We start from the raw sequence: 27,964 nt of genomic DNA on the forward strand, positions 1-27,964 counted from the left end.
CATACCCCACCCAGGGGGCCTCCAGGGGGGCCCAAACCCCCCAAAATGAAGGAATCCTTAAAAATCTTCTCTAGAATCAGAAGTTATAGAGCTAAGATAATAATATGAGTGAGTACATTAATGACTGTGGTTTCAAGTTTGTTCATAGCATATCCAGGGGTGCCCCTCTTGGGGTGGGGGGGGGGGGGGGGGTAGTTTGCAGGCACAAACCCTTGTTGGTCGTATAGGAGTCTGCATGCGCCAAGACTAATACACGCACCACTACACTGCAGCCCCTCTTGGGAGAAGCTTCAACACAGGGCCTATGGCACAGTGCCAAAGTGGTGCATGTAGTAGTCTTGGCGCAGACTCCTTTTCGACCAACAAGGGTTTGTGCCTGCAAACTGGGGGGGGGGGGGGGGGGGTTGGTTGGGAAGGTCCAAATGGGGGCCTGAATTGTACATTTTTATCTTCTTCCTGAAAACCTCATGATGGATTTTCATCAAACTTGGCAGGTAGCATCCCTAGGGGGTCAGGATCTCAATTTATCAAAATGGGCACCATGCCCCACCCAGAGGGCCCCAGGGGCCCCAATCCCCCCAAATTAAGGAATCTTAAAAAACTTGGGCCCTGATTGTACATTTTCATCTTCTACTTGAGAATGCCTGGTCAAATTTTGGTAGAGCTGTGAATAATTTAGATTAGTGACTGCGTGAAAGGTGAACTTGCGATACTCAGGTGAGCGCTAGACCCGCGGGTCTCTTGTTTAAAGATTTGAGTTGGTGAACTAAAATAACATATTTTGATCCATCAGGGAGAATCTTAATCTGTGACTTTTTGTGGGTTTTTGAGATGGGCAGTCAGAAACGTCTTAATGGTTTTGGAACACAAAAATGCTCACAGCGACTAGTAATAATATTGTGCACATATCGTAAATAACCAATCCCACATGAGCTGTAATAAGGCACCCTTTTTCATCATTTTATAACTCTTTGCAATTTTTAGTGTTTCCATATTTTGAATGGTGTATATGTGTGTGTGTGTGTTTGTGTGTTTTTGCAGATATTGTATACATCTGTATACATGTAGGTACTATACATCAGAGCTTGACATTACTGGTGGCCTGGGGCCACTGAAAAATAATGCCAAGCCACCAAAACTTCTTTTTGATGGACTGATCAAGCAGCTAAAATTCAAAATGAAATTGTGCATGTCCTTGTAATTTGGGACCACTTTATTTCTTTTTCAGGCCACCAGAATTTCAGCTTCAAATCTTCTAGCAGCCCAAATGGACCACCAAAGAAAACAGTTAGCATTGAGCCCTGTATATATCTTACACACACCACACATGTACACATATATATGTTTAGAAATGTGTTATATTTCATAATTTGTGATTTATGATCTGGATGATTCAGTGTGCATCCAAGCTCATTCTACAAGGCTTCTAGGATATCAGAGGATGTACTTAGCATCTAATCTTAACAAAAGACATTCATAGAGTAATTCCTTTCCTTACCCCTTATTGATGATGACAATACCCCCCCCCCAAAAAAAAAAAGAAACACAAAACAAAACAAAACAAAACAAGAAAAACAGAACTGTGTCAGACCTCTGAGACTCCCGCAGACCAGACGCCACCTGAAAGTGTTGACGCTATCCCCGGAAGTACTCCGTAATCCAGGAAAGGCGGGCTCCACAAACTGAAGGGGCAGAAGTATTGGTCCCACTTCCTTTCCTTGTTAACTTGATCACTGCCGGAGACCTTCCGTGCCGACGACCAGCCGAGGAAGGCTTGAATTAAGCGTTGCCCAATCAAGCTCAGCGATGAATGCCTGCATTGTTACGACCTGCTAGTCATCAACGACAAACATGTCATGTTCACTTGTTTTCAATACCTGTCGTGGACTCTTTGCCATTTTACCTTTCTAATTACAAGGCTGAATATCTGGACATATATACCTCGTTAGCTCATTCACTCTTGGATAGGTCAAGGAAATCACATCTGGTTGGGATTAATTCTCTGTGTGATGTTGTTAGCAAGGAGGTGTTTTCTTCATACGCTTTGTCTCTAGGCCAATGGATAATGTGGAAGAGTCTGAAAACAAATCATCGTGTTCGCTTTTAGCTCTGTCATCACCGTTACCAACCTGTTTGTACCCGTTTTCAATGGCCTTTTGAAATTATGATTACGGAGGTTTAAAGGACTATACCTCACTTATACCACAATTGTCCAGGAAAAGAAAACGGATTGACAAGAGGACTAGACAACGTCCAACAGTATATTCGGTCTCAGAGAGAGAGAGAAGTTTGTGCTGACATCACTGATTTTGATGGATCATGTCAGAATGGTGTCATCTTACAAATGGATCATCATCAAATGCATTAGATTCAAACCTGAAACAGTCAAAGTGGCTTTCTAAACTTTAAAAGGACTAACAAAGAGGGGAAACAGTTGTTGTGAGTGATATTTGTTATGTTCAGGTCATCAGTCATGCATTCACAGTGTGATTTCTTACACGACCCTTGGAGTTTGAAGGTCGGAAGTCGCCTCGGAAGACTTTCCAGTCGACTTGTTTCAAAAGGCAGGTATACCAAACTCGGACTAACTGGTTATTCGTATGCACGTTTAGTTAGCAAGTTTGTTTCACTTTATTTTTATCCAAAACAGTCACATTTTACATGTGTTTTTGTCATGGTGTGCTCATCGTTTGTTTCTTTTTGTGATGCTGCGGATCGAAATATCAAGACTTGAACACTCCTGATTCAGGAGCCTCTGATTGTTCAAACTTCTCAGTTAAAGCTTCTAAAGCACTGATGAAGTGGATACCTATGTACTGCAGTCCCATTCTGTATATTCGTACATTTGTAAAGAATGTAAAGACAGTGTGAAACTAGAGAAGCACTCTGAGAGTGCGGCCCTCCGCCAAGCATGCAGCTCATTTCCGTCACTGATCTTGTTCTTCCATATATATATCAGTGATTTCCACCCATACATACTATAGCATGCTGAAAGTGTTTATAATACTAGTAGTGTGCTGAAAGTCTCCTGATTTCCCAATATAGAAGCCTTTGTTATGTCATAAACCCTCAGCTGCACAGCGCGCCTCACCCCAGCAGAAACTAGAGCACGCACTTTAGTGCGCGCATGCAAACCTCAAATACGCACAGCCTGAACTCCCAAGTTCACTGACCCTCCCTGCCAAAATATCAAAAATCCTTCAATTCCCCCAAAATTCTCGGATCACTACCAAAAGTTAATTGTTTGTTTTACTCGTGTCATTCTCAACCTTCCCTGCAAGTCTCATCCCAATCCGTTGTCTACTTTTTGAGTTATTTTGCGCACAGACAAACAAACGAACAAACAAACGAACAAACGAACGAACGAACGAACAAACCAACGGTAACGAAAACATAACCTCCTCCCTTGGCGGAGGTAATAATGAAGCTTTGGAATCATGAACCTTATTTCATTTTCGAAATAATGAACCTTCAGAATAACCGAACTCTTTCCATTTTGGATTAACAAACTTTCGGAATAGCAAACTTTATTTCATTTTCTTATCAACGAACCTTCAGAATAATGAGCCTCATTTCATTTTCATATTAACGAATCTTTGGAATAGCAAACCTTCAGACTTACAAAGCTTCTGAATAACGAACTGTAACCGCTGTAGAAGAGGAGACTGATAATAGACACTCCCTGAATCAGTCCACTGCATAACATGGCACAGTATCCAGCACTCTGGCAAGATTTCCATAATTTATTTGGGATTAGCTTTCCATGAATACGGCATCTGACTTGCAGTCTCCATCCATGTAAAGCAAGGTGTGCCTCAGTAGTACAGTTAGCTGACTTCTCTGCAGTCGCCCGAGTGTGAACTGCAGGTCGGTTTTTTGTTCACTTGATTCCGTCCACTAGGAAAGATGTGAAAACAAAGAACTACCTGATATTTTATTATTATCTAAAGCTTTGTGTATGTGGTACACTTGTGTGTAAGGTACACCCTGACATTGGGAGCAAAAATGTATTTGAATTGTGAAAATAATTTTCACCCAAAACGTACTCCAGTTGCACACAATAAGTAAGTATGCTGACTGCATGCATGCCGCACCGCACGTATGCAGATCTTTCTTTACTTTATACTTCGGTTTTGCTCTTTGCAAGAATGTGTCATTGTTCCCTTTGGAGGCATCTGCCATTCATGTCGTATCAGAGGGACTGAATGTTTTTTTTTTGTGTGTTTTTTTGGGGGGTTTTGGGGAGGGGTTTGGTTTTTTTTTTTTTTTTTTAGAGGGGACAGCATTGCTGTGCTGGTCTTACTAGGCTTCAAAACAGGAATTTGATCACACTCAATACAATTATGATGATGTGACGTGACGTGACGTGACGTGACGTGAGGTGACGTGAGGTGAGGTGACGTGACGTGACGCGACGCGACGCGACGCGACGCGACGTGACGTGACATGACGTGATAATGATATGATTTATTATATGGTATGATAATATGATACCTTGGTATATGATATGAGGTAGGTATTTTTTTTCTGTTCAATCGTGAAAACAAAAATTTGTTTTTTACTGATACACAATGAAAATATGGTATACAAAATACATTTATACAAACTTTCATACAATGTGTGTATAGTTGTACATAGATTTACATATGCATACGTATACAAGTAATTGCCACTGATGTCATCATTATCATAATAGAACTGCAAAACATAATGTGTTACACTATTCATATGGTCCAATTCCTTCGTTCGATATGTATAGGCTTATGTTATGCTTATAGTATATTAATCATGATAATTACTTAAATTGTTACGCCGATACTTTTTAAACCAGACCAGCTTGTTGCGTACTGTAGTTGGCAATTTTTATGAAAATATTGTCATCTACATACAGAAGAAAATATATTGTTGATTGAGAGCATTCTCACCAGAGAAAGTGCCATGGGCATAAAAATTCAGTGTTGTTTGAGTGTAGCACAGTCATGTTGGGTTAATCCCTTTTGTGCAACTTCTAGCAATGATCTAAGGTACAATCCCTAAGCTGTCACATTACCTGAACATTGGCAGCCAGCCAGCCAGCCATTAACCCATCTGTGCCCCACCCTTTCTTTCTTTCTCTCGTGCAGGCACTCGAGTGAGACCTCCTCAGGCCCAGGCACAGGCCCAGGCAGGCCTCGTTAGTAGCCCCCAGAGCATGCACAGTGAAGAGTCCAACATGACTGGGGCCAGGCGGGACTCCAGGGATGAGCGGGACCTGCTGGAGGACAGCCGCCATATCCTGGTGCAGCGGCTCAACGTCGTCGAGCTCCTGCCCAAATTCCGCCAGGAGCGCTTCATGAACCACGAGGATGAGGAACTGATACGGAATGAATACCGCCACCCCACCAGCTCAGAGAAAGCAGGTACAAAGCTCCCAATTCCTGCCCCTGCAGTTCACTGTTCTGTTTACATCCACCAAGAAGGTTATGTTGTTTGCCTGCATTAGTTTGTAAGTATTTGTTTGTCAGTTTGGAAAATAGCTCGAAAGGTATGAATAGATTTTGATGAAATTTACAAGAAAACAGTTGATAATGACACAAGGTACAAATGATGTCCTTACATTTTGGTAGTGATCTGCATCACTGTATGGATCCAGGAATTTTTATGAATTTTTGAAGGATTCTTTATCTCAGATAGCCAATAGGGCTAATAAACAAAAGAATTCAAGCTGCACATATTTGAGGTGGACTGAGCACACACTCAAGGCTTAGCAGGAAGCTTTAATGGTAGAGACACTAGAAAGGATTCTTAATCACTGAAAAATTGGGCATTTTTAGTCTGACAATATATAGTGGGTGGAACTCTCCAAGTATTTTTCTTGTTTTTTGATTTTGTGGCTGACAAGACTCTGTTTTGACAATGTGTAATACAGGCCATTTCATTGATGAGTGCAGAATGACAGATATTTTTCCTCTGAAGACGTAGCAATAAGCTGTTTAATGTACCTATTCCGAGAATGGTACCATTCAATATAGTTTGTATATTTGTCAGGCTACCTTTGCTCAAGCTGTATGGGAAGCAGAACAAACTTTTGACGGTTTCTAGATCTGTCCTTCATGACGATTATTACAGACAGTATGAAGTGGGGATTGTCCATTTGTCCCTCTGTCCCAGGTTTTGAGAAAACCCTTCAGTGAATTCAGATTCATGCTTTGTAGATGTAAATGTGCTTGTTACCTGTTGAGGAAAAACCCTCAAGATCAAAGGTCAAATGTCATGAGACTCTGGTGAACCTGTCACTTTCCCGCTGTAACTTGAGATAGGACTCCCTATGGGATATAATAGGATAATGTAGTCCGATGTAAGAGTAGAAATTGATTTTAAAAAAAAAAAAAAAAAAAAAAAAAAAACTTTGTTAGTTGACATGATGATAACAATGGGATAAAAGTAAGGATGACTAAACATTAGCAAAACTGTCATTTTCCAGTTGTATCTTGTAGCTTTCCTTAGCTACTAAATCTATTAACAGAATGCAAATGGCACTTCATGGTCAGGTTTCAGATTTGTGTTTTGATATCATCATTATACATTGCAGGTTTGTAAATCCAGATTCAAACTCGAAACAAGCCACAGGGGGAAAAAAATCTAAAGCAAAGAGAGAGAAATTTGATTGTGATGATGATGATGATGATGATGATTATGAAGACAATTAGAGCAAAATCAAGTGCTGTGCAAACAGTGATCGAGTTGGTGACTCCGTCAACACTGAACAGGCTACAGTAGGGGAAAGGTGTGTGACTATAGTGGAAATTTACAGGAAACATATATAATAGGGGAAGTAATAAAAAAAGGAATTAGCACAAGAGAAAAAGTAGTGTACACACACACACACACACACACACACACACACACACACACACACTTACTTATACCAGTCAAAGTCTGCAGTAAACAAAGAGCACAAATGTGAACATGACTACACAGAGATAAAAAGGTAACTCGACAGGATCAATATTGACTCCAAGCCCTTTCCGAGTGGGTGAGCTTTAATTGACAAATGAATACAGAGTGTACTCCGCAGAGTAGGACTATTGGCAGGAGGACAAATTATATAGAAAAAGAGAAAAAAAAATCCATGTACATTTGTAGAGAGAGAGAGAAAGAGAAAGAAAGGAAGAGAGAGAGAGAGAGAGAGAGACAAAGAGTAGGGAAAACCCCTAAGCACCCACCCCTTCATGCAGTGTCAATACTGATCTTTTTTCTACTACACATTCTAACGCTTGGTTCGACAGTGCCTGCACGTGTTTCATTTATGGTATAACCTGCAATATATTGTGCATTGTGAAAGGGGAAGTGCTGCATGCAGATTGTCGAAATTGCTGCATTTCTTATGAAAACAGGATTGGCAGTATTAAATGCAGAAAGATTGCTCTTTGAAATGAGATATTGGCATTGCCATGTTTCTTTTCCTCTGATGGCATGAAAGTTATAATATAACTGGTGCAATTAGCCATGGCAGTAATATATGAATATATATATTTATTACTGTCATGGCCAATTGCACAATTTTCTTTTTATTAAGCCATTGGGGTACTCAGTTATGTCATACTATGGTGTGATTAATTTTTTTTTTTTTTTTTTTTTGGGGGGGGGCAAAGTAATACAAGCTATGCTTTTGAATAATGCTCCCCCACTTTGGTTCCTATGGCTGATTGTTGCAAAAGTGTATAATTAGAGTATACATTTCAATTACTTTTGTATGTCAAAAAAAAAAAGACAAAATGCTATTGCATATTGATAATCATTGTATCTCATTTATGCTTGTTTTTGTGTTTTTGTGAATACAGTGTGGATATAAATTCAGTTCATATCAAGTCCAACCCAAATAGCAATTAAGCTACCCAAATTTATTTGAAACTGTTAATACAGAACTTATATTGCAGGAAGTTTCTTCTTCATACCACACCTTCTTCCTCTTGTAGGTGGTTATATAATTTTTTTTTTTCATTGTGGTTATTTTTAAATTCTCCAGATGGCCAGCAAGCTTTCTGATGATACATCTATAGCTCTCTGCACTTCATATCCCAAAACCCTCCACCAAAAAGGAAGAAATGTAATCTCATGATAAACACAGTTTTGAGAAAATTGGTCTGAAGTTTTCATGCAGCCAACCATACAGGAGATAAAGCTCATAGGCACAATGGCCCGAGTTCACAAGGGTATTGAACTCAAATCCGCAGTTTAAATCAAGTTTATGGACTAAATGTAAACCAAATGCAAAATGGGTTTATCTTTAATATACCCCTATTCCACAGAGAATATTTTTCATCGGTCACTCAGCGGAAGCAAAGTTTGTTGCTTCTAGCCACCCACCAAAGCGTATTGGATCGCAGTCTGATGAATCCGACTTGTGTTGGTCGACTATCAGGTCATTTTCAGACATGTCGCGCGTGATCCTCATCGGACGATCTTGCCTTATCGGATCACCGCCTGACATGTGTGACACTGACCTGATAGTCGACCAACACATGTCGGATTCATTGGACTGCGATCTGATACACTTCGGTGGGTGGCCGGAAGAGATAAACTAATTTGCCTCCAATGAGTGACCAATGAGAGAATGGGGGTATAACACACACACATACGCCAGTATGCATGCATTGTAGTACATCTGTCGCCGGCATACATAACGTCACGTGTCACACTCATTTACACAATAGAAATTTGTGTAATTCATAGATCAGAATTGAACTGCCTTGCTGTGTTCTGGCCAGTAGCAACGTCCTTATTAACTGTACATTATTAACTGTAAAGTTTAGAATTTTCAAATAGTAGGCACCCTATATATTCATATCATCCAATGCCAAATTGTTTTCACTTATCTTTTAATCAACAGGTTTTGGTCTCTTCTTGTCTCTAGATTTCTGACATAAAGCTGATAAACGAATTCAACTGTGCTTCACCATACTAGTCCACCATGTTTTCTTTCTTTTTGTTTCCAGGATATAGCAATTTTTTTATCTTTGGTTACATGGTAGCACAGTCTATTTTATTTTGTCAGGAAGTTCTATGCATAAAAAGAGGTTTCTTTGTATATATACACTAAAGATGCCACACTCAGTAATTTGACTGTTTGTATAATATTATCCTCAAAGTGTAAACACAGTTCTTAGAGTTTGCCCTCTTTCAAGAACACAGTAAATTAGATTGCTGTATGTGCCATTATAGCGAGTCTAATTTGTTTCCTGAATCAGGTCTTTCTGACAATTTCGCAAGTGGTTGAATCTGCCATCATTGCATGAGTACAGCAGTGGATGGATTCATGTATGTATGCATGTTGCATTCATATCGGGATCAGAGTTGAAATTTTGCGTGTTTAAAAATTTGCTGATTCTACTGGACTAGCAAAATTCATGAAAATGAAGAAAAAAAAATAACTGTGAATATATATAGCATGCACAGTTACTCTTCTGCATCCTCAGAGGTGTGAACACAATTCCCATATTCTTTCCTCTTTCTAATCCCTTTTTATTTTTATGCATCTCTACCTTAAAGGGATGATAAGTTTGGGTTTAAATGGGGCTGTAGGTTTCCAACTACTTGTGTGTGTGTGTGGGGGGGATAATGAGGAACTTCTTTTGAAATATGAAAGAACATGTCATTCTTAGAGGAATTCACAGTTTATTTGATGAAAATTAGTCTTGAAATGGCTAAGATATCCAAAAAAGTGATGTGAATAAGATGCGACAGGCCACAACTATCATTGGGATCTCTTTATTTTACCATGTTTTTGGATATCTCGGTCATTTCAAAACCAATTTTCATCAAATAAACTTTAAACTCCCCTAGAATTGTATGCTCTTTGACATTTCATAGAGTGGTTTCTAAATGCCTCAGAAGATGTTAAAAGCTGAATTCTTACCTCAACCGATACTATACCATCCCTTTAAGGATGTTTTCTGGACAAGGTCCTCCGGGGAAACCCCCAGGGCATGACGTTCTTGATTGACCACCTGGAGGCTGAGCACCCGGACCTGTACAAGGAGGTGACCGGTCAAGAGGCTAAGATGTCCATCAAGCGGGCAAAGACCATTATTGACCGTAGGTCCACCTAGCAAGTGCAGAGCATCACTGATCCATATTTATCAAGAAAGTGTAAAGGAATGTTGTCAACATGGGGCGGAATACAGCACAGAGTTATCATTTTTAAGTTACTTACAGAAGAGAAAGGATCCGATCCAAACTGGATGCATGTTCATAGGCTAGTTAAAGGGAAGTGAAACCCAAATACCTTGTAGATGTATGTGGATTGAGTGAATGCAGCAATTTTGGAAGAACACACTAGTGAAGTTTGTGGGAAATCAGACAGACCTTTGAAAAGTTATGAATTTTAAACTTTTTGTGCTGCTGTCGCTGGATAAAAAGACTACAACACTTCATTATATGTCATGGCAGGACAACTACGTAAAGAAAATATGTAGAAAATTCCTCAAAATTTTATGTTTTATACATCCCTGTCACTTGTTAGTAGCATATGTTGATGGTAATATTATTCCCCGTACCTTCTGATAGAGGTAAAGCCAAGTGGTCATTCATTTTGCCAGAAAAGTGAGAATGTGTTGAGTATTCTTTAATATGTACATTCTTTACATCATTGTCCATGTATGACATCACGATTTGTTGTAGTCTTCTTATCCAGTGAAGGCTGATGTACCATAACTTTCGAAATTCATAACTTCTGAATGGATTGTTCATTCTTCTTCAACTTCACTGATGTGTTCTGCAGTATTATGCATTCATGCAATCCACATATACACATGTATATTATATGGATCGCAATCTCCTTTAAAGAGTTTTACCTCCCAAACCAATGTTCAAAGTATTGTCTTGTTTCAAGGTTTGTTTTCAAGAGAAAGCAAAATTATTATGTAGCAAAGAGGTGCTTTCTAACTTGTTACGTGAGATACCATCTCCCTTACAAGATGTGCTGCAAGAAAAACTTTTATTCTCTCCGTCAAGTATTGTTTGTGCAATAACAGAGACCTGCACATGTAGCAATGCAGACTTCTAGAGGAAAAGGGTTAAATCATCATACATAGGCAACATTCTGATGTACTTTATGTGTGCAAATACCAAGAGGAGAATGGTGAGTTGAAGATCTAGTATAATCAGTTCAGATGATCTTTGCATGATGTTTTGACTGATGTCACTCTCTGCTGAAAATATGTAAAACTTTGAAATACTTCAGCTTTTCATATTTCAAATCCAAATGAAAAGAAACTTCCACCATTTTCTTTGTAGAATATTTGAATCAACTTGAACATGGCGTAAAAATGTTATGAGATCTACCGAGGGTTTGAGGGTTTTTTAATTCGTGACTTCTCGTTTTGGTCATGCATTGTGCGGTAAAAATTGACAATCATGTGTATTGTCACACAGGCTCGAAAACCAGCCAGCTCCCCGGCCCGCTGGCGGCCAACCTTCTCAATTACATGACGGAGACCATCCAGAGGGGCACTGACCTGGAGGAGGAACTGAAGAAGAAGAACGAGTACTTGGTAAAGCAGGATCATGACATGAGGAATCTGTTATCACAGCTGAGGCAGCTCAAAAGGGACAAGAAGGACCTTATCAAGGACAGGAAGGAGCGGGACAAGGTGAGAAATAGGGTCGTATATGATTGTGAGTTTCTGATACCTTTTTCACGCTTTACCTGGCAAATTTCATCCTGCAAGGCACCATGAGTTATCTCTCGAGCAAACTGTTACTTGACTTTTCAGAAATCTTGCCTTCAAACTGTCCCTGGTGAACTCACAGATATCCCTGTGCCACAAGTTCCCAGGTAGCCTTGTAAGCAAGAATGGCATCGGCAAGTAAACTCCTGGGTAAATTACCAGGTGACTTTTCAGAAATCCCACCTTTAAACCATCCCTGGTAAACTTTTGGGGTGTCCCCGTGAATTCCTGGATGACGCTGTAGCATGAAAAGCATCTGGGGTAAACTCTCGGGGGAGAAGCGAAGGTCCGCATACAAGCAGCATCTTGCAGGCTGTTTTCACAAATATACACCGTAACGTGTGCTTGCACCCCAGAAGAGTGGGGCACCAGAAATTGAAGCGGGAGCTCATTAGCTGGTATGGAATTAAGTTTTTCTTGTTTGTTCATGTTTGAGTCACCATTAAATCTCACAGGTGATCACCCAAGTGACTAGTGTGAAAGGGGCATCAATATGAGGGCTTCTAAGGTGGAATAGGAGTAACTAGCATTGATGCCAGTAATTCTTTACTTTGTCAAGAAACACTCCACCTTTGGTATGTTCTATTCTTTTTATTGTTTATATTCTGATGAATGCAGCAGAATCACTATTAGCATAGTAACAGAGGACATATGTGACCTGCTACAACAAAAGTATCCTAAAGTCGCTGACAGTCGAGCCGAGAAAATCGAGATTGAAGTCAGATAATCAAAATCCGTCAAAATGTTTGCATTTCTGTTTTTGACATAAATTTGTATAGTCTAATGTATCTTCTATCATCTGCCGAAATTTTGAAGCTAAATAATCAACGCAAAGGCAAGAAAAAAGAAAAAAAAACTTTTTTCTGGGCCATGATTTTCTGACTTTCAACGGAACAGAAACCTGTCCGAACATTTGGATTTAGCGGCGCAGCTAGACTCTGCCTCTAGCAGCGAGGGAGTGATCTCATTGGTCAGTGCGTGGCATCCTGGTTACTGATTGGTCGTGCGTAGATCGCTGGCGCTAAGCTTGAATGAGCATGGGGGAGGTCGCTAGGAGTGTACCTTCTTTAGTCAAACTGTGAAAACTGTCTTGCTTCCCCTTGATCATGATAGTGTTGGAAGGAAAACTTTGAAGGCGGTTTTCTCAAAACACTGATTTCCTAAACCACTTGAAATGTGCTAATAAAATCATCCATATCTCCGCAACCGAGTACTTTTATGAGTCATGTTATATGACATTAAAGGGGAAGAGTAAGGGAATAATGTCATGTCATTTTCAGAAAATTGTCCTCCCCTGACTTTTGGATCCTTTTGTTGCAGCTGGTCACATATGAAGGATTTATGGTACAGTTGTATTTATGGTACAGTGTATTACAAGTTCATTATATTTAAGTAAGTTTTGTAGATGTTAAACTAGAGTGTTGAGTGATCGAGAATCAAAACAGGATCTAAACATATGTTATGGTTTTGATACAACAGCTGCTGTTTTCAAAGCATAGGATAAGACAACGATCACATGCATGAATATGTATTTATAAGTGCATTATGTATATACACATAAAGAGAGTACTTATGTCCATTGAGAATATATCACTTGCTGTGTTGAAGTCAAACCTCTGTTGGTTTCTTTGAACAGCTGAAGGGCGATATGGAGCGGCTGCGATTGATGCTGCAGGATTCTCAGGACCGGGTGATTCGGTATCAAAAGGAGGCGGAGGTGGCCAAGCATCACGCCAGACTGGTGAGTGACAAATTGTCCATCTTCACACACACACACACACACACACACAACACACACACACACACACACGCACTCCCTGCACTGACACAGTGTGTTTGTGGAGGTGTATGAAGAATGAGGAAGATGGGGAGGGGTGGAGTCGGAGGGGGAGGGGAAGGGGAGGGGAGGGAATGGATAAGGAGAAGAAGTAGCAGGAAGAGGATGAGATCGATGGAGAAAGGAGAGGAGCAAGAATTTTCAACTTGAAGAAAAAGAAGAATTGAAAAGAGAGAAGAAAGAGCAGAGCTAGGGTTGTTAGAAAATGATTTTAAGGAGTTGTGCCAACCTGTGAGATATTTGTTAAAATGCAAGAGAACACATTTCAACTGCAGCTGGATAAATCAGATATAGTCTTCAGCACTTTGTATTATCTCTTCCACAGATTTTTTTCCCTTGTGGGTAAAACTTTATGAATTAGATGCAGACCAAAACCATATAAGCACAACTATAAGAGATCACTTACTCATATTTCCTTTTTTTTCTGTCTTATTTCCCATGTCTTCTCCTTCCTTCTTCCCCTCTTTGGTCTTATTCTATTCATCCATCCTTCCATCTCCATCATCTCACTCCTTGCCTCTCTCGTCCTCCACCTCTGTCTTCTTCCTCCTCATTCTTCCTGTTCTTGTTTCATCCCCACCTGGTCTTTCTTAATACCTCCTCCTCCTCCTCCTCCTCCTCCTCCTCCTCCTCCTCCTCCTTCTCCTTGTTTCTCGATTTTCTCCTTAATCTGTATTCACTTCCTCCTTTCTCTTATCATTCATCTCTACCTTCTTCTGCTCCTCCTTCCTCCTTCCTTCTGTTTATCTTCCATCTTCACCCACCTTCTTCATCTTCCCTCATCTTCTTCCAACTAACCTCATCCTCATCCTCCATCAGGCCACCTTCAAGAACTTTCACTTGGAGTGCCAGCTCAAGGAGTCTCAGAGCAAGTTTGCCCAGGAGCGGCGGCAGACCAAACACCTTCAGCAGTCGGTAAAGAAGAGGGAGGTTTGGATGAAGGAGCACAAGGCCACCTTCTTCTCGGACCGGCAGAAGGTGGAGGAGCTCCAGACGGAGCTAGAGAAAATCGATGTAAGTTTTAAAGGACAAATTCATCCAAATGGTTCCAGGACAATAACCCCCTTGACAATTACCCTAGCCCCTTCCCCTGACCCTAACCCTAATCCTAATCCTAATCCAGAACCTAATCCTAACACTAACCAAAATACTTACCCGAAACCCACCTAACCCTAGCCCTAATCTTTATTCTAACCCTTTTACCAACTGGTATTTAGCAGGGGTAATTGCCCTTGGGGGTTATTTTCCTAATATGCATCCAAATATATGTGTTGAATGAGTATATGCAGCGCAATATTAGTAAACATCAGTAAAAGAATCTGCAATCTGCAAATAATTTGTTCTTGCCTAGAAGATCAGTGGATATCTGCAGTGGCCCAACTTGTGGTTCATAATGTAAGTGATTATAAAACGTTACATAGCAATCACAATCAGATATGTCCTCAGATTGCAGTACTATCAGCTTACCTTTTTGGCAAAATTTGATTCTTCTTGAACCCCAGAACCTGTGATTTTTATTTTTTGTTTAATTATATATAAACCCATAATGCAACTTGCCACACTAGGTCTGCACACTCAGGTGCCCGAAGTCATGCCCCAGGCATTGTTTAGGCATGCAAACAGTTGTTTGTGTGTTGTTTTTTCCCCCAACAGAACATCCGCGACTCGGGGTCGGGTCTTTCTGACAGGATCAAGAACCAGCTCAACGAGGCACACCTCATGAATGAGAGCTTGAGCATGAGGCTCCACAGTTCTCAGGAGAAAGTTGAACAGGTTAGTTACTCCTATATAACCCTTTCCTCCTGTGCTCCCACCCCTCTCCTCCTGTGCCCCCACCCCTCTCCTCCCGTGCACCCACCCCTCTCCTGTACCCCACCCCTCTCCTCCTGTGCCCCACCCCTCTCATCCTGTGCCCCTACCCCTCTCCTCCTGTGCCCCACCCCTCTCCTCCTGTGCCCCACCCCTCTCCTCCTGTGCCCCACCCCTCTCCTCCTGTGCCCCACCCCTCTCCTTCTGTGCCCCACCCTTTTCCTCCTGTGCCCCACCCCTCTCCTCCTGTGCCCCACCCCTCTCCTGTGCCCCACCCCTCTCTTCCTGTGCCCCACCCCTCTCCTCCTGTGCCCCCACCCTCTCCTCTTGTGCCCCCAACCCTCTCTTCCTGTGCCCCCACCCCTCTTCTCGCGTGCCCCCACCCCTCTCCTGTGCCCCACCCCTCTCCTTCTGTGCCCCACCCCTCTCCTTCTGTGCCCCACCCCTCTCCTTCTGTGCCCCACCCTCTCCTCATGTGCCCCACCCCTCTCCTCCTGTGTGCCACTCCTCTCCTCCTGTGCCCCACCCCTCTCCTCCTGTGCCCCCAACCCTCTCCTCCTGTGCCCCCACCCCTCTTCTCGTGTGCCCCACCCCTCTCCTCCTGTGCCCCCACCCCTCTCCTCCTGTGCCCCACCCCTCTCCTCCTGTGCCCCACCCCTCTCCTCCTGTGCCCCCAACCCTCTCCTCCTGTGCCCCCACCCCTCTTCTCGTGTGCCCCCACCCCTCTCCTCCTGTGCCCCCACCCCTCTCCTCCTGTGCCCCATCCCTCTTCTCCTGTGCCCCACCCCTCTCCTCCTGTGTCCCACCCCTCTCCTCCTGTGCCCCCACCCCTCTCCTCCTGCGCCCCATCTCTCTGTCTGCCTCGGAATAGTTTTTCTCTCTGACTGGCTCCATTTCAGTTCCATCTGTGTGTGGCACTGGAGTTTCAGAGATATAAGATGCAAGTGCATTTGATATTGTGTTCCAGTTGACATTGATATAAGAAATGAAGTCGACAGACAAACAAAATGGTAGAGCATCTCATTGGAATCAAACTTGAATTGAAATAACTGTAAACTTTTTAGATTTCACATATCTACACTGAATAGTGATCAGGCTGTGATTTACTTATCAGCTGCATTCGCTGCAACCACACACATACCTACTAGCTTTATGTCATCTACTTACAATTTTTATGTCATCAGTAATTCGTCCACTACAACCCTTTCCCAGTAAAGATCAGCATATGTTAGGCTGTTGCAACACAACAAAAACATCTGATGTAAAGGATACAGGTTTGTGTTCTCTATTCATGTCAAACAAAGAACAAAATATTGTGAAAATTAGTATTAAGTCACTGAGAGACTAGTGCATCCATGACATCATCACCTCTTCTCATTTGCATAATGCTTGCTAGTAACATTCTGTTGTGGGTTTTTTTTTTGTGTGTGTGTGTGTGTGTGTGAAACATTCAAAACAGAGATGTTATCCACCTTTCTTCATTTTTATGTGATCGAAGTGATGCTTGGGACTGCCATTTCTTTACCTTATTTCTTTTTTATCAAAGTCAAACAGTCAAAGTTGGACAATCTAACACGTTGAATCAATCAGGACCCAAATAGTCAACAACCATTCCTTGTGTTTATGGAAAATCACTGTATCATAACAGCTGTTAGCACATTTGCTTTTTATGCATCATCTACCTCACAGTTCAAAGATCACTGTCTGTATGTTTCTGAAAACATTTTGTATAACCATGTTATCAGCCATTTCTTCTTATCTCCAAAATAAATATAATTTGTATTTGACAAATATCCATCGAGAAAAATTGATGTGCCAATTTGTGCAAGCCGATGCAAAGAAATGTGAAACACACTGCTTCCTGCAGGGAGGTAGTTGACATTTTCGTAATCTCTACGTGCTTATGAGATTTGTAAATATTGTACCTTATTATGTGTGTGACTAAACTCTTAATAACATTGAGGTGATTTCTCTATTTATTTTTCTGTCATTTCTTTCACTTTGTCTAAAAATACTTCTATTTATGTATGTTGAGCCCAGCATAGATTAAGTCTACAATTTGTGATGACTTATTGCCCTGTGCTATCTTGTAAAAGGAACGTTTACTGTTAAAAAAAGGTCTAATCATGCGATACAGGTGTTTATGTGATCACAAATGGACTCGTAGCAGGTGGTAGTGACATTGCCAATTTGAAGAGTATAATTATACCCCCGCCAAACGAAGTTTGAAGGGGGTATAATTATACCCCCGCCAAACGAGGTTTGAAGGGGGTATATAGGAATCAGCGGACGGTCGGGCGGTCGGGCGGTCGGGCGGTCGGGCGGTCGGTCCGTTGCAAATCTTGCGTCGCGAACTACTTCCTCAGTTTTCAACCGATTCCCATAAAACTTGGCACAGATGTGTGCCTTGGGTTGTAGATGTGCAAGACGTATTTTTTGACAGTACCCAAAAGTATGTTGCCATGGTAACGGCATATTATGGGCAAAAATGGGTACAAATCTTGCGTCGCGAACTCCTCCCACAGTTTTTGATCAATTTTTATGAAAGTAGGTACAGATGTTCATCTGAATATGTTAATGTGCAAGACACATATTGCCGCAGTGGCAAAAAGTGCGTTGCCATGGTAACGGCATGTTATTGGTAAAATATAGGGCAAAATGCTTCATGGCAAAACTGCTTCATCAGTGTTCTTCCAATTCTCATGGAATTCATATTGAATGTTTGTCTTAGGATATAGGTCAGCATGACACATTTCTTGACAGTGACAAAAAGTATGTTGCCATGGTAACAGCTCACATATTATGAGCCAAAATGATGGAAAATTTTGTGTTGCAAGCTACTTCCTCAGTTTTTGCCCAATTTCCATGAAACTTGGTACAGATGTGTGCCTTTGGTTGTAGATGTGCAAGACGCATTTTTCGATAGTACCCGAAAGTACGTTGCCATGGTAACGGCATATTAATGGCAGAAGATCAAGGAAAGCTCTTGCGGATTTAACTACTTCCTCAGTTTTTTGACCAAAGCTTATGAAATGTTGTTTTGACCAAAGCTTATGAAATGTTGTTTGGCGGGGGTATAACCAGTCGCTGTAGCGACATTTCTAGTTGAATTAGTGATGACACTTTGAGAATAGTTTGTTTGTTTGTTTGCTTTCTTATTGTTTTCTTGATGGATTTGCTATCCTGCAGCAAAAGAACGAGCTTGTGCAGATCAAGAACCGACAGAAAATGATGAAAGACACCATGCAGATGAACAGGAAGCACCTTGAAATGGCCCAGCGCGAATTAGAAATTGTTAGCCATGATCAGGCTCAGGTAAAATTGCAAACACGCCAAGGATTTCATCTATTCTGTAAGTAAGGAAATAAGCTTTGGATGAATGATGAATGTTGAAGAAATAGATGAATGAATAACCAGATGGCTAGATAGACAGATAGAAATACGGCTAGATAGATTAATAGACAAAGAAAAAATATTTGCTGGTATGCAGTGAGCGATATTGAGAAACTAGGTAAAGGAAAGAAATGTGAAAGCGTAAAAGCCAACATTTAATATTTATTTTTGTGGCTGTTCTGCTATCCAATTTTTGCACAAGACTGACAACATTACACTCAACTGATAATGGTCTTTGCTGTGCTATTTGTGTTATGTTTTTAGCCACAGTGCTCTTATGAAGGAAATGCTTCTTAATGTCTATAGTTGGCCTTACTCTGAAAACGGTGAAATATGAGGCCCGCTCTACTTCACATCCCTTCACTTCACTTTGAAAAATGTTGTGATGGCAATCCCCACTTTTCATCCATACACTGAAAAGGGATTGTAGGCTCTACCCCAGGAAGGGGGGAAGGGGGGAGGAGGAGGAGGGGATGAAACTAACATATTAGGTGGTGCAAAAAAATGGGGCTACCATCACTCCCTAAAATGGTGTCTGCTATGGCTCAGAGATTAACTTCCAGTGATGGAAAACCTTGTCAACATGATAATGGTGTCACAATTTCTGGAAGTATTAAGGCAAGATCATTCTTATTTAATAGTGGCAGCAATAGTAGTAGTAGTCTTAGCAGTAGCAGCAGGAGTTAATGTATAGGAGAAGCACCGTAGTAGTAGTGGTAGTAGTAGTAGTAGTAGTAGTAGTAGCAGTAATAGTAGTAGCAGCAGCAGTTACTGTAGCAGTAGTAGTAGTAATAGTAGCAGCAGCAGCAGTAGTAGTAGTAGAGTAGGAGGAGGAGGAGGAGAAGTAGTAGGCCTACTCAGTAGTAGTAGTAGTTGTAGTAGTAGCAACAGCAGCAGTATTAGTAGTAGTTGTAGTAGTAGCAGTAGTAATATTAGTACCGGTACTTACTGCAGTAAAAATAGTAGTAAGCAGTAGTAGTAGTAGTAGTAGTAGTAGTAGTAGTAGTAGTAGTAGTAGTAGTAGTAGTAGTAGTAGTAGTAGTAGTAGTAGTAGTTGTTCTTGTGGTTGATGATGTTATTGTTGTAGCAGAAATGAAGATTTTGTCACTATAATAACGTGTCCAATGATCCCATTTGCAGGTCAATCACAATTTCATACAGCTGTATGAGAAGATGGCGCAGGCTGTTATTGAGCGCAATGACCTACAGCAGAAGTTGAATCAGCTGCGCATCCAGTGCGCCGACTCATCTTTGGCAGTACGTGTCGAGTGAACCCAAACGACCCAAACCACCTCTGCAATCCCTTGAGCACACATGATCATTATCTTTGATGACATTCTTCAGGGGCGGATCCAGGAATTCCGTAAAGAGGGGGCGCGTTTACAAAATTAATGGGGGGGGGGGGGGCACAAGCACCCCTCCCCTCATTTTTTCCTTTTTATTTCTTTTGTTTCAACAAAAAATAAAGGGGGGCGTGCTCGGTCCTCCCTGGATCCGCCACTGTTCTCTCAACTTTGTTCTTACTTTTACTGAACCCCTTGCGTATAGACCTACTGACCTTACAGTCAAAACTGTTACCAATTTGAACTGACAAACATATATTTGAAATGTCTCGGTCGTGACTGTGGTGAATGGAAGTCAAAGGTTACTCAACCAGTCAAGGTCCTCGTTAGCGCTAATGATATGTATTGACATTCAGTCTTCTTAAATGCACCTCATGAATGTTTACATTATTTTAATTGAATTGTTGTATTTCAAAGGATTGGGGATTGATGATGTTAGTTTAGGAAAGAAAATTTATTTAGCATGGCTTAGTGAGATGCAGTATTATCAGTAATAAATGATTAAAATATGTCTTAGAAGCTCATAACATTAAAGGTGTGTTGTGCATAGACTATATGTCAAACAACATATATCAATGCAGAGTATGTTTGAAAGGAATGTATGATTTGTACATGCAACGGTTAATTGTTTCTCAGTTTTGCAACTGCTGTAGATAAAAAGATTTATAGATACCTGTATATATATATATATATATATATATATATATATATATATAATTTAAACAAAAAGATTAATTTGTATGTGTTACATGAATAGATATTAAAAGATGTCAAATAGAAAAATTAAAAATCAAAAATCCAGATAGACATGAATATGATACACTACATTTGAGTAGGCCTACATATCTAGGTGACTATAAGTATAGTTAGACAACTGTCAAATTTTATATTCTCCTGAATTCTTTCCCATTCCATGCCATTCTATTTTCTTCCAGCAGCATTTTCAGAATGACTCAGATTCCTTGACCACAACAGGAGTTTACGTGAGTTTCGAAGGATTTCTCTCTTTCTCTTCAATTTTTGTTTCTTTTTGTATTTTTTGATGTCTTTAAATTTACCTGATTTTGGTTTTGAAGCATTATGTTCTGAGGAAGCACCTAGATATAAAGTGTGAAGACGTAACAGGTGGCGAGAATGGAGCTTTGGAGATAAGCAAAATTCAGAAATATTGCAAGTTAGACTTGAGGTGTCCTGTACAAAGAATGCTGATGCATTTACTGGGGGAAAAGCTTAATTTTGAAAAATTCAGAGTTTCTAAAGATGGGTCTCTATCTGATACATACATGTGTAAAATTGATGGCATTGTTTTTCCTTTCTCTCATACATGTGCTGGCTGTATTTGTTCTGCTTCAAAACAAAGAAGAACATGACTGATCAGTTGATTTTCTTTTTTATTTTTGTGTGTAATACATTACCAAGTTCATCTCAAAAACAGATTGTGTGCCCTGGTTATTAATTTTCACTGTGGTGGTTCCCTGTTCTAGTTGCAAAGCTACGGTACATATGTCATATATTCTTTTCTCTTCTTTTTTTTTGTGAATCGGAACTTCTGTGGTTAAAATCTGTGATCACGGAGTACAAGCAATGGATGAAAAAAAACCCACATCATTGTTGCTACATCGTATATACATGTACATACATGTATGTGATGTTTTGTAATCAAAACAATGATTACAATATGATCGGGCCATTAAAGTATCCAATGTGCAAGAGGGAACCGCGTTCACAGCTTGTTACCTGCATGCGATTCAATATTACACCTAGGGCACATTTTGATCATCATGTATGAGTAGCACTCTCCATAGCATTTTCCATCTACCCACTACTGTACGGGGAGGGCACGTCAGGAATAAAAATCAGGTACACCGATTTTTACTATTTCACACTTTTGATCTCAAAATACTCCAAAGCAACTCATTATCATATCAAATTGCATCAGCCAGACAATTTTTTTTTTTTTGTAGAGCCTTTCGATATATTACAGGCAAATTCCAAATGGTGGAAAATGAATTTTGGAACTATTCTGAGAACCGTGTTTTAGCTTTAAGTAGACATTGTGGAATTTTATTGGTACTTAAATGTCTTAACCCGTTTACATCTATATTTTTCCAAGACTTCCTCTGCGGCGAGTTTTGTGCTACACAAAAATTTTTGGTTTTGTCTTAATATCATAAAGAATAAAGTAAATGTACGGGAGGAAAATGGCAATGTACATGTCTCAGAAAACTCACTAAATGAGAGGAGATCAGTTTCTAACAGAGTAACAAATATCATTCTAGTCCGATGAGGGGGATGACGCTGATGATGATGGTGACAACGATGATGACGATGATGACATCCCTGGCGGCGATGATGATGCAATCAGGGCCATTGACAGTGATCACCTGAACACATCAGATGGCAGCTTGGACAAAGCGAGTGACTTTGCTGCGACATCCTCATCATCACAGCCAGCGGCCCCATCATGCGAAGGGGAGGATGCCGTATTGCCAATGCCGAGGCGCCGGGCCAGACGGCTCGACTCGCAGAGCAAGATGTCCATGATGGAGCGCAAGAAGAGCCGGGAGGACAGCTTTGAGGAGCCAGAGGCTGGTGGAGCAGTGGGTGGTGATAACGGCTCGCTGAAGTACCCGTCGAGCAGCACCACGACCGGTGACGAGGAGGACAGCTTTGGCCAAATCTTCAGTGCCTCCACAGACAACCTTGCTGGCTACGAAGGCGTGGTCAGAGATCTTGACTTGAATCGAGAGAGTATGGCGATTAGGCTATCACAGTGAGTTCCGTCCTCTCAAATTTACTGTAATAATTCATGCTGTCATCATTGAGCTAAATTGGCAATCATACACTGTCATTTTTTATCATGCCAGTACCGTTTAATTTGAAATGATCACACTTTCTTTGTCACAGAACACTGATAATATGCTTGCCCATTAACCTGTCTATAAACATTTTGGAGCATTTGCAAACTGTTGTTTTGTACTCGATATTATGACAATTCACACTTTGACTATTTTGATGTAAGAATGCATAATGCATGATTTATACATGTATGAAAATTATATAAATCATTATATGCTTGTGATTGATTAATATTGTAGATTTTTATCAAATTCTTGAGAACACACACATATAGCATGAACGTGAGAAACGAAAGTTCATACAGACAAAATATGAGTGTATCAGATCATCAAGTACGAAAAAGATGAAATCACAAAAACTGTTGCAATGAGTCAGGGATTCTGTTCAAGGATTTTCACCTTTTGCAATTCGTCACGGTTTTCAAATTCAATTTTCAGGAGAAAAATGCACTTAAAAAGCAGTATTCAGTGTGTACCAGAAACAACCATGAACTGTATCACTATAGACCACTTTTCACTCGTGTATGCGATGGCCCCATGATATTGGTCCATGCTATTGTTCCATGCAATTGTTTTTCCTTCTTTTGTTATAGACTGGAGCATGATTTTGAATTCTACGAGGATCCATCGGTGATGTGTAAGTTCCGAAGTTATGAATTATGCATGTGGGCCGTGTCACAAGAAAAGGGCCCCTAGGGCATAAAATACCAAAATTGAGTTTTCACCACTTTGTAGAATGAATTTGGATGTGTTAAGATTTGCAAATGGTTTTCTGAAATTCCACTCTCAAGTGCTCCAATTATGAAATTTAAAAAGACGTATCTAAATCCTGCCACTTTTTAATGCAACTACAGTTGTATGCATGTGTGCACAGCCAGTTAGTGAATCTTCTCTTGCGCATACTGGTTTGTCAAACTTCGAGCCGTTTTATGGCGTTTGCGCACGACAGCGCTAAGGGCTCTTTTCTCACATCACGACCCTCTTCCAGTTGTGTGTAGAAGAGGGCCAGAGTGTAATGGTGAACTCTGAGCAAATTCTGTTTATGCCGTATATTTTGTATTAGTTCTATTTTTGCAATTTTTTTGCAAAATGGGAATTTGTTCAATATTGGAATTTGTTCACAAAACTTACAACATGCCAAATGAATATTCATTTTGTATGATATTAATGCAGTGCACATTATCCCCAGTGTTGAAAATCACAACCTTTGCGTCTTGCAAAGGGGTAATAAGAACATACTGTACTTCTTGCTCTTTTGCGGTGAATCTTGTTCACCAGTCTATCCAGTCATGAAATGTACGTAAAAATCATGAAATACTATGGATGCTGTAGAAATACTATGGATGCTGTAGACATTTATAGCATAACAGCATATGTGACCGTGCATCACAAAACGAACAAAAAGTCGCACACACTGATTTTGCGTGAGGACTGAAAATAAGTGAAATGGGTCAACCTAGCCGATCTTGACTTTTTCATATTTCCTGAAAGAACAAGTCTTCTTTTACATTATGCTAAAATTTGGGGTCATAAAATGGGCGGGAAAGTGTGTTTTGTAGCAGTTTATCTCGAACATTTTTGGTAGAATAGTGTGATTAGGTGTGTCTTTAGAGTCCCTTTTTCATTTCTGAAAAACCTTGTATGCACTCTTCACTTTCAACTCTAATAACTTTTGAAAAGATAGTGCTACTGCTTTGAAAGTTGGCATTGATTATGGACAGAATGTGTTAATGAGGCATGCTTAATTCAATTTAATCTGATAATCCCTTCATTGTTGTTACTCCTGTGGCTTACTTCCTGTTTTTCGTCCCATTCATTGCACAGCCAGCACGGTTTGGTAAAGATTAAGAGCATGAATAGACACTGTACTTCAGAGCCTCTTTTCTCCGTTCACACTTTTCCTGAGTTTGTGCTTTGTTTCCAATATTTAGATAGGTTAGGAGAGTCCATTTGATTTGAGTTATACATCATTTTAAAGCTTAAAGTCTGCTCTTTCAGAATATAGTCTGAACTAAAAATTCATGTCTGGCGACTTTTTGTTTGTTTTATGGTGCAGGGTCACATATAATATCCTTTTTTAGTGTGTGTGTGTGTGAGTGTGTGTGTGTGCGTGTGTGTGTGTGTGTGTGTGGTGTAAATGTTATGTACATTGTAAACAACTGTTTAAAAAAAGGTAACCCAAGGGTTTCTGGCAGACTATTAAAAAGTTAATCACTATCACTATCACTATCACTATACACCTTCATAAGTGAATTGCATATGAGGTGCCCCTTTAGTATGTATGTGACAGATGAAATCCACCAACACCTGTTGTTTTTCATGCGGCTTTTTGCAATTGAGCAATAGTGTCACTTACAATATGCTATTACTATCAAAAGGCACAGGGATTTAGTAAACTTATAAGACTCAAATGAGTAAACGCATTGCTATTTAAGTGAAAGGGGATAGTAAACTGAGGAATAGAAATATCTTATTTATAATAAAAGTGCAAATATGCCTTTTTGTTTACACTTTTTTGTCTCGCCCACCGGAGGTGAAGGCGAGACTAAGGGATCCAAATGGCGTCCGTCCGTCGTCCGTCCGTCGTCCGTCGTCCGTCACAAATGTTAAAGTTTACCTGCAAGACTCTCTTATGATGCATAACTTGGCAACTGTTACAGCAATGGCAGCCACACTTGGGTGATAGAAGCACTAGGGGTATCTTCATGTTATGGTGTTGTCAGAGGTCATGTGATGATGTCAAAGGTCATTTGAGGTCATATATTAAAGAGTATGTGCAAGACTCTCTTTTCTATGTTAAAGTTTACCTGCAAGACTCTCTTTTGACAAATAACTTCACATAAGTTGCTTGGATTACAACCTAATTTGGGTCATGGATGCACTGGGGGTACCTTCATGTTATGGTGCCGTTGGAGGTCACAGGATAAGGTCAAAGGTCATTTGAGGTCATACGTTAAAGTTTACTTGCAAGACTCTCTTATCACATGTAACTTGACACATGTTGCTACAATGGCAATGAAACTTGGTTGATGGATGCACTGGGGGTACCTTCATGTTATAGTGCCGTAAGAGGTCACATGATAAGGTCAAAGGTCATTTGAGGTCATACGTTAAAGTTTACTTGCAAGACTCTCTTATCACACGTAACTCAGCACATGTTGCTACAATGGCAATCAAACTTCGGTGATGGTAGATGTCTCTTGGGAAGTTGAAGGTAACCACAAGGTCAAAGGTTACAGACAGGGGTCAATGAACTTTTAGGGCCCAATGTTAAGTTTTTAGGGCGCATTTCGTTTATGGCTCATAACTTTTGATCCCTTTGTCCGTTTGTGACCAAACTTGGATGGAAGATGTCCCTTGGGGAGGTGAAGGTCGTCACAAGGTCAAAGGTCACAGACAGGGGTCAACAAACTTTTAGGGCCCAATGTTATGTTTTTAGGGCGCGTTTTGATTGTGGCTCATAACTTTTGATCCCTATGTCCGTTTGTGACCAAACTTGGACGGTAGATGTCCCTTGGGGAGTTAAAGGTCATCACAAGGTCAAAGGTCACAGAAAGGGGTCAACAAATTTGTAGGGCCCAATGTTAAGTTTTTATGGCGCGTTTCGATTATGGCTCATTACTTCTGATCCCTTTGTCTGTTTGTGACCAAACTTGGATGTTAAATGTCCCTTAGGGTGTTGAAGGTCATTACAAGGTCAAAGGTCATAAGCAGGTCAATTAACTTTTGGGAGTTATAAAAAATATTAATTCCTTGTACGCGAATGGGCGAGACACAATTTGGCGATTGCCTTGTTTGTACAATGTAGCTAGCAATCATTATTGGAGTTGAAGATTTTTATGCTGTTCAATTGTTCAGTGGGTGTTTTTTTTCCTCGAATGACTTGAAACACAATTGCTTGGTTTTTTTTTAATGTATCTCCTTGATTGTGGCATATTCTACCTTATCTTTTAATATCTATCGTAATTATACATGCCTATCTGCTAAATAAGTCGTTGGCCAAATTCTGATAGTTTCTTGTTGCTTTCTCTGTCTAAAAATACACAGTAAGAGGGCGACCCAATCACAGAAGAGGGGACAGCTTTGGCACCCGGCGGCGGTCTCGGTCCCTCAGCCGACTGGAAGAGTATGAAGCTTTTGATGCCATGCCCATTTCCTGCATGAGGTACGCATGCCCCCCTCCTCAACACCGTCCCCCCCAGCACCACCCCCCTTGCAGGGTGAGGAAGCCCCACAGGGTCCCAGCCGCTCCTGGCGTTGACCCCGTCCCATGTCGCAGGGCCAACTTCAAGGCCTTCATGGGCCGGAACCTGGTAGAGTCGTGGCTGATGGTGCACAACCGCGATGCCAGTGGCGGCTGCATCCCACCACAGGTGTCGATCCCCAAGGAGTGCAAAGAAGGCACCCAGCACCACAATGCAGGTGGTGGTAGTGGTGGCAATGGCGATATTAGCCCCCTCAGGGCCAAGGGCTGTTTTAAAGTGCATGGGTGGGTGTGCCCAAGCACCCCTGCCCTGACAGGTGGTGCCAGCCACCAACTGAACTGTGCAGGCAATCCCCCAGGTGACAAACATGGACGGAACAGGTCAAAGCACAATGCCCTTAACCGGGGATCCTACTACAGAATGGGTGTACACCGGAAAGGCAAAAGGAAAGGAGAAATATGAGTGGTACCAGATTAGACCCATGCATTAACATCTGAGAGAGCCTCAACTTCTAACCAAACACACTTTTAAAACGGCTTGGGAGAATCTAACCAGTCTGGCATAATATGAAAAAAAAAAAAATCAGCTGCTGAAAAGGAAGAAAATAAATTGTGGTGTATGTGTCAAATGTGTGTGCTGTAAAACCAGAAATTTTCATGGGCATGAATTTTTTGTGTGTGTCAATTTTGCGAGGAGCCAAGATTCATAAAATTAAAATGCATGAAAGAGTTCCTGGCTACACTATTATGTATTCAATGCCAGTTGCAATTTGCAAAAGTTTCATACAGCAAAAAAAAGTTCTTCAGCT

General features: G+C 40.8%; 1 protein-coding gene and 1 long non-coding RNA gene across 2 annotated transcripts in view; both read left to right on the forward strand.

Moving 5' to 3' along the window:
• Positions 1-5,206, forward strand: part of LOC139721997 (uncharacterized) — a 75,008-nt gene extending 69,802 nt beyond the window's left edge. The window contains exon 3 of the long non-coding RNA XR_011710256.1: positions 5,124-5,206. This is a non-coding gene — a long non-coding RNA (uncharacterized lncRNA). The remainder of the gene's footprint in view (positions 1-5,123) is intronic.
• A 6-nt stretch (positions 5,207-5,212) lies between these two features.
• On the forward strand, positions 5,213-27,618 carry LOC139721987 (uncharacterized). The gene is made up of 11 exons (XM_071633314.1): positions 5,213-5,399; positions 9,928-10,077; positions 11,416-11,633; positions 13,348-13,452; positions 14,368-14,562; positions 15,202-15,321; positions 18,547-18,672; positions 19,891-20,007; positions 22,373-22,866; positions 23,545-23,588; positions 26,999-27,618. Exons 1-11 carry the CDS (start codon positions 5,213-5,215, stop codon positions 27,616-27,618), a joined length of 2,376 nt encoding a protein of 791 aa, XP_071489415.1.
• The last annotated feature ends 346 nt before the right edge of the window (positions 27,619-27,964 follow it).

This window comes from Diadema antillarum, unplaced genomic scaffold (assembly GCF_040938485.1).
Source record: "Diadema antillarum isolate AM-2024a unplaced genomic scaffold, OU_Dant_1.0 scf00000154, whole genome shotgun sequence".
Classification (NCBI taxonomy): Eukaryota; Metazoa; Echinodermata; class Echinoidea; order Diadematoida; family Diadematidae; genus Diadema; species Diadema antillarum.